At 38.0% G+C, this 21,280-nt stretch overlaps 1 protein-coding gene across 1 annotated transcript in view; it reads left to right on the top strand.

Moving 5' to 3' along the window:
- The window catches only part of crppa (CDP-L-ribitol pyrophosphorylase A), a 62,665-nt gene extending 58,642 nt beyond the window's left edge, over positions 1 to 4,023 (top strand). Inside the window, exon 10 of the mRNA XM_079240375.1 lies at positions 2,252 to 4,023. Coding sequence (XP_079096501.1) covers positions 2,252 to 2,356 — 105 coding nt within the window. The 3' untranslated portion in view covers positions 2,357 to 4,023. The remainder of the gene's footprint in view (positions 1 to 2,251) is intronic.
- Positions 4,024 to 21,280: the final 17,257 nt, after the last annotated feature.

Below are 21,280 nucleotides of genomic sequence, written 5' to 3'. Positions count from 1 at the left end.
GATTTTTGTAGACTAAACACAAAAAGATGTTAAAAAATGACTAAAAAAAATTTTTTCCAGTCATTTTTCTCAATTTCAATTCGGAAAGACCATCATTCTGCTGCTATAATGGCCAAGAAGACTGGTAAAAAGATCAATAAAAACAAAAAAATGACAAATGTTTATAATGGATTTTAATGGATTATTTGAAAATTATACAATTATTTGAAAAAAAAAATTTAACAAAAAAACTTTGTGCTTTGTGATTTAGGGGGTATTCAGGGCGAAAATCTGATTTACACGTAATTTCGGGTTACGCCTCTGTGTAGGAACAGAACTCGTTTGTAAACCAAAGACCGCCTGTATTTCTAATTGTCATGGTTTTGTCAGTCACGCAGTTAGCAAAGCAGTACATAATTATGTTTGTTGAATGAGCTTTTTACCAAATATTTGTGTATATTCCTATGAAAACCGCATAATGTAAGAGTATTCTGTCTGATAATACTAAACCAGGGTGCGCCATGATGCTATTAAATTATAACCTAACATTTATTCTGGCTTCTGATGTTTTTTCAAAAGAAACGCATTGATTTACAGATGTGGTACTCTGTGTTTCTGTGATTAAATAAAATTAAAATGGATAATGTCATGGCATTTGAATTCACAATTAAAGCACATAAAATGTACGTTATGCAAACCAAAATAAATCTGAGACCTTTCATGTTTCTCTTCGCTGTACTACTTAATGTTCTTTGTATTTCATCTTTACAAGTTTATGAAATAAAAATATTTTATACATATTTATTTTCTCTTTTATGCTTTTAGCTACATCAAAAGACCTGTCAAAGACCACACTACTTTTATGAAAAAGTGCAGGTAGAGCATGAAGCATAAATCTGTGTGCAGCCAGGCCGTGGTTAAGGCAGAGTAAAGCTCCTTGAACTGCCGTCACTTTGAGGGGAAAAAAAAGGAAAACGGCACACTGTTGGGCCTCATCAAGAAACTAAATCAAAGCAAGGAGCTGCTGCAGACTCTGGGATGAAGTCAAGGGAGTGAAAACTATTAAAAAAGCATTGTGCAGGCGGTCCGCAGAGGACAAGGGGGGAAAAAAAGGAGTTGTAGAAAAAAATCACGAAAAGCAAAACAACCACAACAGTTAGAGCCCGTCTAAGAAAATCAACGAACAGTCTTGTTTTGTTTTAATGTGTGGTTAAAGTCTGTCTAATATCATGCACTATGAATTTCAAAGAAAGAGTTGAATCACAAGCTTCAGAAGGGTTGAAATTAACTTAAATTTGGAGAAAGCTAAAGCGCTTCAGTTATATGCCTTTTTTTTCTTTTCCTCCTTTGGAAAATTGCTTCCTTATGTTGAGTGAATACGCCATAAAATACCTAAAAGGGCCCAGAGAGTTCAGATCTCCACCAAACCAATGTAACTTTAGGGTTTTTTAACAATAATTGTGGACATTACTTTTTGAGTCTGAAGTATTAATGGCAAAATGATCTCTTTCTCCCCATAGGCAGGTGCAAGCATCCAGAACAACCAAGCTTTTCTCCCCTCATCCACTAGGACGTCCAAACTGGACTCAATCCCAGTAAAGTCCCATGTTAAAAAGGCAAACTTCACAGCAGGAATAAACATGTTTACAGCCTGCTACAAAAATCTAAATCCATGCATTATGTTTTGAGTTATGTTGCTACCAGACAGAGCTACGCTGCTACAATAATCTGGTGGTGAAACATAAAACTCTCAGGTCAGGAAAATCCTCCAACAGAAGTAGGAACTTTTTTTATTAAATTTACTTATTAAATTATTTTTGATTTCAGAATGTCGCTGACCAGTACACTGCAAAAACTCAGCCTTAGAAAACAAGAAAAAAGTATACAAAAATTATGGAAATGTTTCTTAAAATAAGATAACAAGTCAAATACTCTTAAAACAAGAGGAATTCTCTGGCATAAAACTTGCATATGTGTACTCAATTTAAGATTTTTAATCTTACTTAGATTTCAGTTTTTGCGGTGTAGTGTTTGAGCACGGGCTACTCTCCATGGACGTCTTCTCCTGGTGTGAACTGCTGCTGTAGAAGCAGATTTCTAACTCAAATGGAGTCATGACTTTTTTTTTTTTTTTTTAAAAGACCTTTCTTGGGAATAATGTTGTATTTTTCCATTTTTTTTTGCTTGAAATTGCAGGATGTTATTTAAGTCTTTTTGTGCAATCATATGTCCTGTGAAAAGTGACCTCACTGTTTCTCATTTTTTCTCTCAGGACAGTGAGGGCTGGGAGAGGTCAGTGTCCAGGGTGGCGGAGATTGCGTCAGCATTGATCCGAGAGAGGAGCCCTGCCCTGGTGGGACAACTTCTGCAGGCATGAAAGGAGGCGACGCCAGCAGAAAATCCCTGACTCATGCAGGATCATGAAAGCTGCTGGGATGAGACAGTTTGTGGAAGTTATACTCCTCTTCTTCCTTAAATCTCTTTAACTTTCCAGCTTTTCTACAGCTAAGTAGAAGATGGAGATAAAAAGAGAGCTGTGAAAACAAAAGCAGCAGAGGTTGAGACCTAAAAGTAAATAAGAGTGTTAGATTTATTTTTATGCAGCTCAGTGGCTTCTTTAGTTGTTGATCTTTACATGGCAACACACACATCTTTGTTCATCACTTATATCAGTCCGTTACCACAGAAACTAGGCTGAAACGTTCAATTCATCCAGCAGATCTGATGTGTTGGAAGCTCCATGTGTGATAAGAAAGGAGATGGACTGTTGCAGTAAATGCTGCTTCAGCCGCACGTTGCTTGATGCAGGCAGGACGGCATGATAGGAAATCTAAACTGCAATCTTTTGTATTAATGAGGACTTATGGAAATATTGAAAAGTGGAAAAAAAAAACCAAAATCACTAGACTTAAAATTCACTGCAGTATCATTATGACAGAAATCAATGTTTGAACTTTTATTTTGGGGAGGAAAAAACAGCTCTGTCTTCATCACCAAAGCTTAACATGAAGGAGATGACAGCGTGTTATGTAACTGCTTTATCCATCACACACACACGATTTTATACACACGTCTATCTGAAGACAGACTGAACATCCAAAGCATGTTGCAGTCGTGGCTCTGGTGACAGAAAAACATGCGATGCTCTACGTGTTTACAAAAACCATTTTCATCAGCTGTTTAAAACACATTTTGTACATTTGTACTTCCAGCTGCACCTCAGTGTGTGTGTGTATACTTAGAATTAACTGCAGCGTATGGGTTCGTTGTAGAGGAGGAAGAATTTCTAACATGTTCTGGATGACAGCAGAGGAGTGAGGTTCTGATACGTCCAGATTTGGCAGCTCATTAATCTTCACATTTTTATCTGTAAATTAAATAATGCAGTTTTGGTATTAAATACCATATATGGCAAAAACAGCTGATTTTCCTACTGGAAAAACTGCTCCTGAATGCAACATATGTCTGCAACATGGACATTTTTATAACTGATTAAAACTGTTCCAATGATAAATGTGAAATATTTTATTGATGTTGCGCTTTAGGGGGTGTTTTTTTTTTTATTAGTTTTAAGAAACTTCAACTCTGAATATTTGCAGACATTTAGGTGTTCCAGAATAAGCATTTTAATTTCAACAAACATCATTTTAACTTCAACAAACTTTTCATGTCTCCAGAGAACACTTTCACTCAGTGATTGCCAGATTTCTTTAAAATGTTCCCAGGTTGCACTCAGATCGCAGCAAAACTGCTTTACCCTTATTTTTCTCCTGATACATGGAAAGCCAGTTGTGTCAAACAAAAATATTTGGCAAACCATACATGACATCTCTTATTTTTTCATTTATGAGTTGGAGTCGACGCTGCTGAAGAGTTTGATATATAATATGTGCACTTTGTGGAGCTGTTGAGTTGTTAAAAAAGTACAAACCAATAATTATCATTTCTTAAATGGCATTTTAATATCAATAATATCAGTCGGTCGATAATATCGGACATCTCGAGACTTTTTTTGTTTTTGTTTTTGTTTGTTTTTTCCAGTGGACCTAGAGTCTGAATAAAGATAAAGTTCAACAAAAATAACAACAGTTTGTTCTGTTTGCATCTATAGCAGCAGCTTCAAAACTTAAAAGACTGAAAAATCTGATCAAAAGAGCAGGATTTGTGTTTGTGTTCAGAAATCTGGCAGATTCCTCACATCCTCCACACATCACGGTGACAAAACGACAGTGTTGATGCTTCTTCAGCTACAATGCAAGACAGGAAGATACCGGAGGTCATTTCTGCCGACAGTCATCACCCTTCAGATCAAGCCACCATCTTTTTCTTCATCCTTTGATTGATTATTGTCATTATAGAAAACATCTATAACAATATTGAAGTTTCTTGCTGGAATATATAAAGCATTTATTTCATTTTCTTTTGCTTGTAGCATTTATGTAAGCTACCTTGTTCGTATTTAGTCTCACTGTTAGCAGACAGATCTCCAACTTTTTATAATCATTAGAATACATATTTTAATCAATCTGATTAAATTTTACTGTTTAATGGGCTTAATTAGTCTTCTATACTTCTTTTTAAAGTAACTTTGAGAAACTTTTGGTATAATTTGGCCTTCTGTAAAGAATTTTAATTCATAATTGTTTTGCTAATCAGAGTTTAGTCTGTTTTAATATCACTGAGCAGGAAAGTTTGGGATCTGTTCTGCAGTTCAGCTGCACAAGCTGCCAATGCATGAATATAACGTGTGTTGAGAAAGACTGACTGAAAGGAGCTGAAGAGCAAACAATGAGTGGCACGATCAGCTGCAGACTGCTTCTTCAAACCATGCTAATGAGAAAAAAACAAAACCATACTGCTGTTTGCGTCTACATGGTTGAATCAGAGATAAGTGGGAGCTCATCATGGAGACCAGAATCGAGAGTTGGGCTTTAAGACCGATCATTTTATCTGCTGCAGTGCTGATCGTTATCAACACTAATGGCATGTAAAGGCTGTTTTTATATCTATTTTTAAATAATAAAAGAAGCTTGGGTGCTTTTTGAAAATGGCTTTTCTGATGAAAGCTGCTGTTCAGATGTTTTATGTTTTCTTTTTTCCCAGTAAGGGTTTCAACATGGATCTCTTTGTCTTCACAACAGTCAGGTTTTACCCTATAAGGCTCACTTTATCCATACTATGGGCTACTAGTCATTTCCAGTCAGCTGCTGCTAGGTTAACACATGTAGGCAGTCGTGTGAAACGCATGAAAATCCTGGTTTTTGCTCCATTTTCTGCCTGTCTTTGTTTTTGTTCATGTTTAAATCCAATCTAAGTTGCATTTAAGATGAACCAACAACTCTGTTATTTACAGTAATCTTCCAAAATATTTAAACCAGCTGCCTGCTCCTGTGTAGGTAACCCTGTTGTTGCTGATCCACCTCTGATCCATGGACTCCACAGGACCTCTGTCAGGTAGCGAGGCTTCTGCAGAAGATCCTGTAAGTTGTGAAATGGGGCCTCTGTGGTTTTGACTTGTTTTTCCAGCACATACCGCGGATGCTCGATCGGACTGAGATCTGGAGACTTTGGAGGCCGAGTCAACACTTTCAGGATTGGGAGTTCCACGCTGTCCGGTCCTGCTTTTATAGTTTAGCAGAGCACATTACCATCATGAAAGAGGCTGCTGCCATTAACGAGTGCTGTTCTCATAAAGGTGTGTGTGCTCTGCAACACAGCTCTATTTCAACCATTACACCAGGAAAAAACAAAATTCCAACTTTCATCTGCCTATCAGTTGCATAAAAGACATTTTAATCATTTTCCTGTTGACACACTACAGCACAAAGTCTGATTAGTGACTCAACCTTTTACTACTTTTATCCATATCATCATAGATTATCAGATTAAACACATATAAAAGTCTGTTTCCAGGTTTGGTAGTCAACTTAAAGGAATAACATCAAGAACAGAGTCTGACTTTGTGTGTCTTCATATTTCCTACAAGTTAGAAACTTTATATTTAGTGGTAATCACTCTTCAGGTGGTCAATGTTGCAGTTTGGTGAAGTTTAGATATGATCAGTGTTTGGCTCCGACGCCTCTTCAGAAGACTCAAAAACACAAGACAGACACAAAGAAGCCTTTACATGAAATTTCTGGCTTTGTGTGTGTGTGTGTTTATATGAATATATCTGCTTTTGTACAACTGAACTTTTACGGCTTTTCTCTGTGACAGCCCAAATATTTCATCCTACATTTACTCTGAGCTCTCTCCAATCAGTAAAAGTCAGCTCAATGTCAACTCTTGCCTTATATCTTTTGCTCCTTATTTCTTACTCACAGTGAAACTTAGCTGTACTGTGATCTTCCAGGTTGGGGAAATAAATAGTGTGAAGTGTGCAGGAGCAACAGCGGCTCTGGGGAATTGTTACCAACTTGGCTCGCAGTGGTAACAAAAGAGGGAGTCAAATATAGGAAGAGTTATTCCCATTCACTTTATTGACAGAACTTAATAAAAAACAAACTCATAATGGGGTCTGAGTGTGTATCAGTTATGTCTGTGTCTGGTCTCTGTCAGCAGCGTGGGGTTAGCCTGTTATTTGTGACAAATTGTGTGGAAGTTTATTTAAACCCAGTAAAGGAACTCTTGGTTCATAATGAATGTCAGAATGACATGAAAATGGCTCAGAAACTCATCATTTTAATATCAGCAAGTTACATTGTGCTACTCCAACCATTTAAGACCCCGCCCATGAAATTGTATAATCAAATGTTTTGATTTACAGGTCTTTATGTACCCTTTTAAAGACACGCTACAGAACTTTTGCCTTTTTCCCGTCATGCGCCCCCCCCATCGGCGGCTAACTCAGCATCCATCTTGCATCCTACCTGACCTGTTATGTCTCTTGTTTTGGCTCATTCTCTCTTGTACTCTTGTTGCGTGTTTTTGCTGAATTAGCGACGATGCGAGAATACTCCAGAAATATACGATAGACGTCACTGTGTCATCGAGCACGTCCAGGATGCAGACTTTTAAGGTCAGAAAGTTACGTAATGCATCTTTACCAGAAAGTGAAAGGAAAAAGTACCAGTTAATTATCATGTGATATGTCCATGTAAATTTCTGCTTTCTGGTGTCCATCAAAGGGCAGAAGACAAGAATCACATTAAGTTCAAGAAGATTTTAAGCAAAATTTTTAACCATAAAATGATGCTAAATGTCTCAGAAACTATATGTATCACATATGTCATGCTGGTCTCTTACGGGATAAAGATATCACCAGTTAAGCCAGATGGATAATGCTGGACACGTACAGTTTCTGAGACGTTTTGGTAAAAGCTTTGATGAAAATCCTCTTGAACACAATCTGATTCTTGTCTTCTGCCCTTTAATGGAACCAGAAAGCAGAAGGTTATGCTATAAGAATCTTAATGGGCCAAATAAAGACATTATCTAAGAAAATGCACTTTTCTTACCATTTTTTTTTTCATGGGTCAGGCTTCAAAGGGTTAATTCAAGGCCAGATAAGTTTATTTTTATTCCACAATTCAACAAGAGGTTGATTAAAAGATCTTTAAATAGACAATAAAACATTAGAAAATAAGAAGCATAATTTAAAAGTAAAAAGAAAGCAAGGAAAAAGAAATAACATTCAGTAAAGAAACATGCAGATTTGGAATTGAAATAAAATCAAAATAACTGAATAAAAATACTGAAAACAGGAGGCTCTTTAACCTAGAGTTAAATGAAGTGTTTCAGCTGATCTGAGGCTTTTGGGGAGTTTGTTCTAGAGATGAGCGTAGAAGCTGAATGCTGCTTCTCCTTGTCTCGTTTTGACTCTTGGATCTGATATAATAATAAAAAAAAATTAAAAAAAAGTTTTAATTTAACAGCAGGTTTGCTGTTGGATCAGTCTACCTGAATTAACATTTGGTCTTTGTGCTCATCTACCGGCCTTTTGCACCTTTTATTTTTCTATGGACCATTTCCAAGCCATGGCAACTTTATTTGTATCGCACAGCTGATACAAAGTGCTTTACAGACTTTGAAATAACAGAATATAATGATAATAAGCACAAGCATAATATAAAATCAGAAACAAAAGAGCACAGTAAAGGAAACATTAGATGAAGAACTTTATTAAAAACATGATCAAGTTTAAAAGTTCAAGCTTAAAGGAAACTGTAGATCTGGAATATAAAGGCAGCTGAGAGCAGGAGGGTCTTTAACCTGGATTTAAATAAAGATTTTCAGCTTTTATAGGCGTTTGTTCCAGATATGTGGAGCATAGAACCTGCATCCAGCTTCTCCATGTCTGGTTCTAACTGGGAACTGATAAAAGACCAAATCCAGATTACCTGGTAGCTTCATACTGGGTCAAATGGTCACTGATTATTTCTGGTCCGACAGCATTCTGAGCTTTATAAACCAGCTACAGACCCTCCAGTCTCTCACTCCACTACTGAAAACCAGCCTGTAAGACCCGCCTCGGTGTCGATCCCATAACCCAGTCCAGTGTGGACCAGTCGAAGTTATTTACATCCTGATGATCACCCCCCCATAACTTCTAGAAGAAACATTTTGCATTTAATGAAATAATCTGAACAAAGACGAAGTGAAGCAGATAAATTACCTTCAAAGTAAAAGATAATATTGAGGCATTCCATACATTTGTTTTTATAAGTTAAGATTTAAAACTGTATGTTTTATTGTATGTAAATGCAGCTGTGAACGCACACGGGCACTTTTCACAGCAGAGTTGAGAGGAAAAACAAATACCGGCGACATCAAACAGTCTTGAGGAGTGTTGATGTCGGAAGATTCCTAAGATCGTTGCTCTGCAGGAACACCTCTCACACTTGCAGGGCTTCTCCAGTTTCCTGCATTTCACCATTCTCTGCATTGTACTGGAATTCCAGCTGCTGATGGAGACGTGCCCGAGGCCAGAGATGCTTGTCCTCCTTTTCAGATTCCTGTCATGAACTCTGAACATGCTTCAGACCTGTAAGATGCTCATGTCTGGGTCTGACCTTCGCATAATTAAACATCTCTGTAGTTTGGACAATAAGATGTTATTGATATTTTTTTATATTCATGGGAAATTTGTGCCTTAAATCTACCTGTGAATATCAGTCTATGATGTGAGTTATTGAAACTATAACTCAAGCTTTTAATTGACTTATTTGTTTTTGTAATATCTGACATGATTGTGCCATCAAATGGAAATATTCCACATGTTTGTCAGCAGGGCAGCGGTATCAGACATATAAAATATATAAAGCATTTATAGAACAGGGGGATAAACTTCTTATATCTTCCTTTAACTTGACGGATCTCGCTTTAGTTGGTATTATGAGGAGAGTTCAGGTGGTCATGGTTGCGACGCAGATGTAGAAATTTACACGCATGTGCATTTAAAATGACGCCCAGCTCTTAAAAAGTCATTCAGCCTGATTAAGTGATTAAATATTTAATTATTTTCTAGATTTATTTTGATCTGTAAGTTGTCAGTCATTTCAGGTTGGGATCAATGTTAATTATCATCTTTATCTTTCCAGTTTTTCAGGAACATCTGACGACAGCAGGATGAAACAGGGGTTTAGGGGAGGGGGAGTCAAGTTATGATTCAGTGAAAGAAAAGTGGTCGATTGACTGGAACCGAAGAGAAACAGAAGGCTGCTGGGGAATGAAAAGGCTGCTGAAGAGAACAGCGGATTTCCTTGGTTATGGTGACATCTAGAGGACAGAGTGCTTCATGTTGCAGACTGTGAGTTGGACACTTCATTTACAGCAGTTTTACCAGTCCCAGTCCTCAGGTACCACACAGGTACCACACAGGTACCACTGCCCTACATGACTTCCACATGTTCCTGCTCCAAAACACTTCATTCTTATACAGTACAATACAACTTTATTTATAAGACACTTTGGTCAACATTGTTGTTTTTTAAAGTGCCACATTGTGGGGGGTTAAAAAGAAACAGAGTAAATAACATACATTAGGAGAACTTTTAAAAAAAAAGTCAGACATCTAAAAACAATCAAATAAAAAAAAAAATAAAAGCAATCATATTAAAACAACCAGAATAAAATCAGATCTAAAAAGTCAACTTATTGTGCGGAAAGCCAGCTTAAACAAACGGGTCTTCAGTGCAGATTTAAAAGCAGATATAGTGGAGGCCTGTCTAATGTGTAAAGGAAGGTCATTCTACAGTTTAGGTGTTGCCACTGCAAAGGCTCGGTCCCCTCTGAGCTTCCGTTTCGTCCTCGGTACTGACCGAAGTAGCTGGTCAGCTGACCTAAGAGACCGAGAGGGTGTGTAAGGACGGAGGATTCTTATGAATGAACTTTCTCATCAAGTTCTTTGCAAATCTGTAAGTGAGTGGTTCATTTAATTCATGTGTGCTGAAGTTGGTTTATCTCTAAACCATGCAGGACTTGAGCAGCAGGAATGGGAAGTACTGGGACAAGGACTTTAAGTGTGCCTGCAAAGTGTGCAACTCATTGTTACCAACTTGGCTCAGAGTGGAAACAAAAGAGGAAGTCAAACATTGGAAAAGAGTTTCAACCATTTACTTTATTGACAGAACTTAACCAAAATAAACTCATAATGGTGTTTAAATGTCTCTAATATCAGTAGTGAAAATGCGGTGAATGTTTGTGTGGCAGTGTGTGCAAAAATGCAACCCAAAAACCGAACAAATCATAATTACTGTGATGTGGAGAGAGATGAAGTTTGGCAAAGTCTGGCAGGTTCTATATGTTAAGCCTCTCCCACCTCTGTAGCTGCAGTTTATTCTCTCCTAATCACCAAACAAAACTAAAGATGGCAGGCCATCACACTCATGCTGAGGTGTGAAAAGAGCTTTTTAAACCGCGTTTAACTGCAGGTTCCTGCTGTTTAATCCAGCTGCTGATTTTACAAATAAAAACTTCTAAAATATGGATTCCTAATGCTTTTAATTATGTTGCAAAATTACCCAGTTGGTGGATGTTACATGCATCAATATGTGCATCATGAACTGTGCAAGACAAGTCACATAAACTAGAATTTACTTTGTTTTTTTTTTTTTGCATATGACAAGATAAATATGAAGATTTTGGACCAAATCGAACTGGTTTCCATCCTTTCTGTGTTGATCAATATGATCAACACGTGATATAAATTGATTAATAAGGAATAATTGAACTCTGTGAATAGTTTTCTATGAAATGGAGCTGGATAAAAAAAAACAAAAAAAAACAGGTTTTTAAATGTACATGTGTGTAAAATTCTACATCTGCGTTGCAACCATGACCACCAGGAAAGAAACAAAGCAGGTTAGAAATAAAAGTAAAGAAACAAACTTAGTTACTGGTGATGCAAAATCAAATGCATTTTTCTTTAAATAAGAAAGTCTCAGTTGTGCTTTGGCTCGCTGTCTTGTTTCATGTTATCTGATTACATTTTCTTTAGTAGAACCTTGTGTTGATGTGTTTCCATGCAGGTAGAAAAGGTTTGATTTAAGGGGAAAATTTGGTTTTGATCTAGCTTTTCCGTTAAATTTCTAAACAATTCCTAAAAACTCTTCTTCACCTTTAAAATACTTCAAATAAAAATCCGTAATATTTCCTCAGTCTGTAACTGAGGAGATGATGATGTGTTTGTAGGAGCTGCAGCAAACGTCTGTCCTCATTGTCATAGCTGGTTTAATGTGTTCTGTCTGAGCCCCGCTAACTTAATACTAACCAGAGTCGCAGAACTTGGCTGGTTCTGTTTAGACGGCACTTTCTCTAATGTTAGAGAGGGCGAGACCAAAGCCAGATCTTACAATGTGACTGTCTGCAGGTCTGCCAGGCTACGCCGTCACCCCAGCCAGCCGCAGCTCTGATTACACCCTTACTGTTGCCATCCTTTGCTTTTCCATCCAAGCACATCATGAGACACCTGGAAGCTAAATCTAGGTCCATCCCAGCTGAAAAATCCTCAAATATGAATCAAAAGTGCCAACTCTGTGTTGGCTCTGTCCAATGCAGGGCACACAAAGAGAAACCACAAAGAGGTTCTTCCTGGAGACCAGAAAACAAACAGAAGGAGGGGGTCAGAAGAGCAGGACAAGAATACAGAGAGCTGAGACTGGTCAGGAAACCCACTGAGGTGGGCTGTCAGGTGCAATAACGCAGGAAGGAATTCAGCCTTGTTCAGTCACTGCAAAACCACAATGTCTTCCAGCCTGGACAATGAAACACTCTAATTTTGTTGGACCTCAGTTGTAGTCAGCCGGTGTTTGTGCTGCCAGAGGTAAAATTACACTGAAACTGCCGCTGGCCTTTTGATTTAACGCTTTCTAATGCGAGTTTGAAACCAGCATTTTGTCGATTGGAGTGCATGAACTCAGAAAGGAGCAGCGCCATCTAGTGGAAATTTAAGCTCCTCTATGGATTTACAAGATAGAATGAGATGTATATATATATGTATATGAAAATGTAGTAAAAAAGTATATTCCTGTTTCCTTACAAGGATCATAAACCTGTTGGAAACGGTGACTGATGAAGCAATTTAGCTCATATGTAAACATGTTAAAGTGGTCTCAACTTCTTTGCTTAATATCATGGCCAGTCTTTAGCTGAAATCAAGCCTTAATATGCGTTTTTATTATGTATTTTATATGCTGCACATCATGCATGATGTGATTACGCTTTGCAATCAAAGTACAGCAGTAATAGTCTTTATATTACAAACTCAAACTGTTAGATTTTTGTGTCATAAACCCAATAAACAAACCGTGACAGCTTGCTGGGACAGGCTAACTTGCCAGTAGGTGGAAAAAGGCAGATTAAAGTTAACATTTAATGCTGCATCATTAGCTTCATGCTAATCAAATACAATTAAAACAAATATATATAACAATGTGTATGCACACAAAATTTTATTTATCTGGGTTTTATCAATTCCAGAAAAAAATCCTTTTTAAATAATACTGGAAAACCCACAGTACACAAAATCTATTAAAGCTGCATTATTTGTAAAAAGTTCCATGTGGCTCAGATCACATAGTAACTCTTTGACTCCATACGATGAAAACGTCGGTAAATCTTGCTCCAGACCTTGTGATGATTCCTTCTGCCAGGTTGCTGAACTTGGTGATGACCACCATATCAAACTGAGAAAGCACTTTCCTGCTGTTCCCTCATATTTCTGTAATATCAGACATGATTATCCAGCACATCACTTCCAGGCGAAACGCAGTATGACTCTTTATTGTGTTGCGCTTGGAAAGCAAACGGGTATTCATTGCAGCATTAAAAAACTGATGACAGGAATCAACACTGCAGCGGAACGACGTTCAGTCAGTCTTTCCCCTTGGTGTTGAATTCCTGTATAACAGCACAAATTGGCAGGTTTCAGTCCATTGTGCTTCTTTTATTGTGCTGTCTCCTCCGGCCCCCGTACCCACTCCTACATATTTTCCCCATCCCTCTGAGCTGCTGCTCATGGGGGCCAAATGAATTCCACATTTCTCCCCCTCCGAGCTGTCAGTGCTCCACACACAGCTGAGGCTCGCCTTAAAAATGAGCCTCAGCAGGACATAGGATCTCTCGCTGACAGCTACGCCTGAAACAACCTGCTGGATATGGAGATCCAGTCAGTCCTAAAGCCGATGCTCTGTTCTGCAGCCTCGGCTTCATACGCAGAGCTGGACAGGCCCTGGGGCCCACGCTGGTGCTGTGGGGAACCACAGCTGTGTAGTTACCAACCAGGTGTTGAGAAGCAATCCTCCGCAGCTTGAAGGGTTTCATTGGGTAACCTGAAATGGAGGTTTTCCTTTGCGTGCTGTTCATCAACAATGTTCAGTTCAGATCCAGCAAATGAAGGATTTCGGAGTATTAAAAGGAGTCCCATCCTGTTGTTTTACTAGCGAGCCAATCGTCCAAAAGCCACATTTAAATATCAGAACGCCAAAGTGGAACCTACTCTGATAGACGGCATGCCCAAGTTCTGCTTCTTTATCAAACTTTACACCGTTACACCGACTTAGGAACATCTGCAAACACACTGGCTCCATCAGGTTAACAGGGGGGGGACGGGACTACAACACACCGAGAGGAATACTGTCCAGAGAAAACAAATTTACTGGTTCTAATCATCTTCTTAGCTCCTGAACCCAAACTACAAGTTTGTCAAAAATAGAGGTTAAAAATATTATTAAAACAAATAGTTTCGATTCATTGGTCTGCTGTGTGATAGGCAGCCACCTAATCCCATCCTCCACCCTCTGAATATAATCCTGTCTGTAAAGAGTCTTGAGATGGCATTGCTGTTGACGCTGTATAAATAAAGTTGAATTGAATTGAATCCTCCACCCATGCTCTGCTTGTAAAATAACAAATCCACAGTGTGGTTATGTAACAAGCTATGCGTGTAAACATGATCATGCAGCAACATGCTACAGCTGAACATACTCACGTAGTTTAAAAGTGGGTGGATGTCCAACATTTATCTCAGCAAGCAAGTCAGTCTGAGATTTGATGAACCGATTCTTTTCCAGCTCTTAATTCCGATATCAACAGATACCAATATTGTTGGAGTGTGTTGTGCCAGACAAACAAAAATATCTGGAAAACTCTACAGAACATCTTTTCTTTTGTCATTTTGAGTTAGAGAAGACATAGCTGAAGAGTTTGATATATTATATGTGCATGTTGTGTAAATGTTATGTCTTTAAAAGAGGTAAAAACCAACACTGATTATTTCTGATATTACATTCTAATGTCAATGTTGGCCGACAATATCGGTTTTCCAATAATATCTGACATTTCTAAGCTTTTTAGGCTTAACTGTGAACCATTCTTTATGTGTTGCTTGAGCCAAAATAATTCAGATACTGTTGAAGCACGACACAGCACTGCTCGTGTCTAAAGTTAGGAGTCTTATTTTTGTTTGAAATTTTCCTACGTGGATATTAAAAAGCCTAATAAACAGAGAAAAAAAGAAATTTCTTCTGAAAATGGTCGAATACGTGGAGGGGATGGACATGAATGAAAAAAAATAACCCTTTACCAAAGAAAGACTTGAACCTGGTAAAATATTTGTTGAAGTCTTTAGCAGGGACATCCTGCTTCTTGGGAATCAAGAGTTTTTCAGTCCAAAAACTGATTTTGTAGTAATATAGAATATTATGACGACTTGGACAAGTTTGATTTGAGCTAAAATAAGCTCATGTTCATGTTTGTTTAATCTTTCAAGACTGAACTCCAAACAATGTCCGCATTACAAAGCCAACAGGCAAGATTAGATGTAAGAGAGAGTTTGGTAAAAGAGAGAATTGGTCCAAATTACATCCAACAATTATCTTCAATTATAGTGGTAGGAGGACCAGATTGCACATCAGCACTGGTTATTTATGTTTGGGGGTGGATGGTGGGATGGAGCCTCCATCTGAGGTGGAGAACAAGAGGGAATGACTCATCATATGTGGAAATGTGGGTGTGTGTGTGTGGGTGTGTTTTTGCTACTACAAGAGAGGATGTACAAAATGAGAAGTTCGTGTCACCAGAGACAGGAAAATAATTCATTTACAGGATTTTTCCAGAGAAAGTCAGAAAAATTAGATGAAAACAGAAATGATTGGAATAAAAACAAAAAAAGAAGAATGTAACAAAGAAAGGAGGGGAGTGACGAAACTAAAAAGGAAAGTACTGTAACTGGACAAAGAAGACACGAAGCGTGAAAGTAATCAAACAGAGGAGTAACGAGCTCAAAGCTGAGTGACGGAGGGATAAAAGAAGATGTAAGATGAAGAAAAAGATGACAGGAAGAGAGTGAGAGGAAGGGGGAAAGAAGCAGACAGATGTAGAGAATGAAAAGGAATAATATGAAAAGAATCAGAAAAGCGTTCAAAGTAGAAGAGAAAGATGGAAAGGAAGGAAGACACAGACAACAACAAAAAGGCAAAAGAAAAGAATAAAGGAACAACGGAAAGAAAGAAAGAACCTAGAAGCAGCAAATAAATTAACTAAAAATATATAATATAAAATTATAAAGTTAACCCTTTCATGCATGAATTATTGAAAAACAATGCAACATTTTTTTAAATACAGTATTTGACCTCTACAGACATATGAACTGATACTTCTTTGTTTAGTAGTGATATTTAGAATTTATCATGATTAATGATTAATCTTTATGTATTCTATAAAATATTTATAAAAAATAATATATAATCATAGTTATATTATGTAAATATTCTATAAAATATAGCTGCATCATTTTATTTTCCTACTTAAACTTCCAAAATGGGGCTGCACAGTGACGCAGTGGTTAGCACTGTGGCCTCACAGCAAGAAGGTCACTGGTTCAATCCTTGGCTGGTTTGGTCAGTGGCCTTTCTGTGTGGAGTTTGCATGTTCTCCCCGTGTATGCATGGGTTCTCTCCAGGTACTCCGGCTTCCTTCCACCATCCAAAGACATGCATGATAGGTTAATTGGTCACTCTAAATTGCCCCTAGGAGTGAGTGTGAGCGTGAGTGGTTGTTCGTCTCTCTGTGTGTGGCCCTGCGATGGACTGGCGAGCTGTCCAGGGTGTACCCTGCCTGTCGCCCAAAGCCAGCTGGGATAGGCTCCAGCTTCCCCGTGACCCTGAATTGGAATAAGCGGTTCAGAAAATGAATGAATGAACTTCCAAAATGACATTATGTTCAATTACATTATATATTTATTTATTCTCCAGTAAGTGGAAACGTATTGGATGACTCACTAACATCCACTGAAGTGGTTTATTTACAAAAATACCATCTTCATTCATGAATATGCAAGAAAAAAGCTTGTAAATAGGTGTCCTCTTTATGGCCACTATGCATGAAAGGGTTAAGAAATGAAAAAGACAAAAATTGTGGAAGGAATTAATAAACTAGCTTTTTTTAAAGATAGAAACAAAAAAAAGATGAGAAATATGAGGAAGGAAAATAAGGAAGAAAAAACTGAATAAAACACTGAAAAAGGAAAAAGTTTGAAATATGAATGATAAAAACAAGGAACTAGAAAAGAAGGATAGAAGAAAATGAAGACAGAATGAAGGCATGACAGATGGTAGGAACAAAGAATAAGGAAAGAATGCATTAAAGGAAATAAGGGGGTGAAAAAATCAAGGTAGAAGAAGGGATGGTGGGAAGGATAGAAAGAGAGAAATAAGAAAAAAATTGCTCAAATGGAGCAAACAAGCAAAAAAAGGAAGCTGGGAGGAAAAAAATAAGCGTTGGATGAAAGCCGGAAATGTGAAACAAGGAAAAAAAAAGAGAAGGAAGGAGGAGGACATGAAAGATTTAAGTGAGGTAAGGAGGCAAGGAAAGAATCCAGGAACAAATGAAAGAGAGATAACAGAAGGAAAAACACCGAGTAGGAAATAACAGGAGAAAAGAAAAATGGAAAAGGGGAAGAGGAAAAGAGAGAAAGCAGATGCTGAATCGCTCTGCTACTGAACCGCTCGCTGATCGAAGACTGAAATGAGATTTGGTACAACAAGATGTCCAACCTTAAATTACTAAATATTTCTTTTCACTTTGGTGCCAATAAAGCTCAGTGAATGGAGCTAAAAGTCAGGGAGAGCAGACTTAGTTAGAAGCAGCTGTGTGCTTTTGACCCGCCGGCGCTGCGAGCTCGCCGTGATCTCCATCATGCTGACAGCCATGTTGCAGCTCTGTTCATGATTCAGACGATGAAAAGCCAGCAGGGTCCGACATCTCCTCACCGCATCCATCTCCTGCTCCTCAACTCCTCTGATGCCATTCGATCAAGCCTCCATCCAGTAGGCGAGACAGAACATCCATCCATAAGGGATCACTCCCACAGAAACAGACATGGGAACACATGCTGCTTTAAGGATGTCGCGTACTGACCAGACTAACCCTCGTTCATACGCTTGAGTAATAATCTGCAGTGTTTCCACATTAGTTACTGTCAGCTTTCCCTTTTGTAGCACTGTAGCGATAAAGGCATTATTTACAGCATTTACTGTAGAAATGAAGGAAGCAGAGATGTTTGTCAGTCATTTTTGTCCAAGTCCAAGTCAGTTTAAACACTACGGTGATGTTAAATTTGCCATCTAGTCTGCTTAGAACACTCCTATGTGATATCCAAAGAACTGGATGAGATCAAATACACTATTATTCTTATTGGAACACCATTTACAGTCACTTAAACTGACAAATGTTGCATCCCTCTCCACCACGTCTTCGCTTTACTGAATTCAGAAAACAAAACTTAAACTGCACCAAAACCTTGACAGGTGAACTGAAGTTAATCTACTGGGGCACCCGTAGGCGTTGAAATCATAGACTGTATATAAAGAGATGGGCGGAGCCTCCGTGATGTCACCCATAGGTGTCTGAAGAGCTGAATTGAAGTCAGGTAGGCGGTTCCTACCGTCGCCATCTTGGCAGGGGCATGTGTGTCATCTCACCTGGAAAATACATATATGAGCGAAGAGGTGGAGCTGAGAGGGGGGCTGTGAGGGTCATGGTGGATGATTGACATCGAGCGAACTCCGAGCTTTCTGTAGCTAAAAGCTAACCTGGAGATAACAGGAGCTAACCAGCTAACGGAGGTAAGCGGGTTAAAGCTAAGTCACGTTGTTAACCGACTTAAAGCGGGAGATCGGTACCTGTCAATCAAAAGGACACGTCCCTAAATATGCCGAACTTCAAGATTAACTTTTAAACGGGTGAGTTAGAAAAAAATTCACTCCCCCCGCAGTTGTCATGAAGGTAAACCTGACCTATTGAACTGAAAATGGATTTTTATACCAGGCTGTAAACATGTTTATTTCTGACGTGAAGTTGGTCTTTTTAACTTGGGAGTCTATGGGGATTTGCTCTGTTTTAGAGCCCCTAGTGGATGAAGGGGAAACTGCAGTTTTATGCACTTTCGCATCGGCTTCACTTTTTACCGCCAGAGGTTGCTGCTTGGTTGAAATAGAAACACCAAAGAATCTAGATGATTTTGTCAAACAAACTGGCCCTATAAAAAAAAAAACAAAAAAAAAAACATCCTCCTCACTGTCTGCTACTTGAATCAGGAGCGTCCAAAGTCGGTCCTTGAAGGCTGCAGTCCTCTTGTGGGTTTTTGCTCTAACCTTGTTCCAACACACCTAGCAGACATTAATGGATTAAACAGTCAATGAAGTTCTGCCCAGTTGTTAATTATTTTAGTCAGGTGTGTTGGAGCAGGGATACATGGGAAAGCTGCAAGATTGTGGTCCTTGAGGACCGGAGTTGGGGTTAAATAAATATTGTGAACCTTCCTAATGCCAATTATAGTCGTCCTCAAACGTGTTTATACCCTCCCAGTAAAGAAGTAAAAAAAACAGCTGCCTGTGAAATAAACTGAATTTTGACTGAAGTAATAATAAATAAAAATTTTATAAAAATCATTACATTATTTTCTAATTCTGGTTCAGTTGAAATATTTTTTTTTAAAAGCAAACAAATATAAAATAATGTGTTACATTAATTATAAACTAGGTGTTTTCTGTTTCTCCCAGTCAGACTTCTGCCATGTTGACAGGTATTTTGTCCCACTGTTCATCTGAAAAGTGCTCTAATTTCTCTATAAAAATAATTTGTTTTTTTGTTGTTTTTTTTTTTTTTTTTTTAAATTCAACTCTGTTAAAAGAAAAAAAAAAAAACCAATGTGTTATTTCACTAAATTATAATTTAGCAAACATGCTGTTGTTCATTGTTTTTAGTCTCCAGGTGTGACTGCTGTAAATTCAGCCTTTTCTTTAATGAAAGCGTATGAAAAAAATTTTTTTCTGATAAACAGACTCCGTAAACTGCATTGTTTACCAGGTGTCTGATGGTTTATTGGACTTCAGTTTAACATCATCCGGGTTGGGTCTTGGCAGAGCCAGTAGTTTATGCAAACAACTTGCAGTTTTAGGCGACTGTATGATTGCTCTTTTGAACTATTCTGTGAGTACCTGTTTGATGTAGTTAACATTATTTCTGTATAAAGATTATAACAAGGTAACTCAACACTGTGAATATATGCTCGCTGCTAACACTGATGCTAACTTTAAGCTGTGGCAGATGAAGTTGGATGTGTTGGATCCATGATCCGGTATTTTTATGCCACAGTCTTCTTGCTTATATTAATTATGTCTTATATGAAGTTTTTAATACCCAAAAGTTGTAAAAGAACATGGGGCTTCAAGAGCAGATTATGCTCAGAGATTCTATTATGGTTTTTATTGTTTGCATGTATATCCAAATCTGTTTATGTGGCATTATGTCCGTGTTAAATCAGGAGAAATAATCACATCCAGCAGACAGGAGATTAAAAAGGGAAGTTCATGAAGAAAACATTGAAAACAGAATATTTGTCTTTATTGTTCAGTAATCTTTAGTCATGGAAGTGATTTGATAAAAGGCTCCGACAGCAACCTTTAGAAACAGAACTCCTCTCTAGGAAAAAGCAGGAAGTAAAGTGATAGTTAATGAGCCAGAAAATAGACCAGAGGTAGAAGATTGAGTGGATAAATGAGTCAAAATTGCAGCAAACTGGTGTTCATTCATTAAACCTAACTCATATAACCATGACACAGATGGTTCTTTCACGAAAACTTTTACTGGATCCCAACAACTACCTCGATAATTGTCGCCATCATGCCATGAAAAGGTAATTCATTTATTTACCAGAAAGCACTTTAACCATCTTATTTAATTTGATAGGTGGAGGATAAATGTTCACAAAACATGCTAAAAGTAAAATAATAAAAGCAGAAGAAAACTGACAAGGTTCTGGAAAACCATATTCACATTTTATTTGCTCTTTACAGTCCAGTCAAATCATAGACTAATAAGCATCAGAAGAATTTAATTAGTTTCCAAGGAATCAGTTTTTACAGTGATGCTGTAACTTTGTAACTAACTCTGTTAATTTGGGGAGAAAAGTAACTCAGTTTATTTACTTAAAGGTGCTCTATGATGCTATTTCTAGTTTTCTGAGCTTTCTACGCTTTTATAGTGTTGAATACTCATCAGACATAGGAGCGGTGCAATTTTTTATCACCTAAATGCATGTTTGAGTTTTCCAGCACTCTGTACGTTGGGTTTCCATGGTGATGGAAACGATTGGTTTCTGAGTTTTTTCTACTTCGGAGTTTTAGTGACGTCCAGTGGGAGGGGCTCAGTGATTGGTCTGCTTCTCGAGGTCGTGCACGATCACGAGGAGAAAGCCACGCCCACCTTCACTGCTTAGCATAACTACTCCTAGCAGTTGACCAATCAGACGCAGCCCGCTGGACAGAGGGCGGAGCTTTCTCTGATCACTTGTTTCTGGCAG

The sequence above is a fragment of the Telmatherina bonti genome (assembly GCF_933228915.1).
Source record: "Telmatherina bonti genome assembly, chromosome: 5".
Lineage (NCBI taxonomy): Eukaryota > Metazoa > Chordata > Actinopteri > Atheriniformes > Telmatherinidae > Telmatherina > Telmatherina bonti.
Note: the sequence above shows the minus strand (reverse complement) of the source record. Positions and strands in the feature narration are given on the sequence as shown.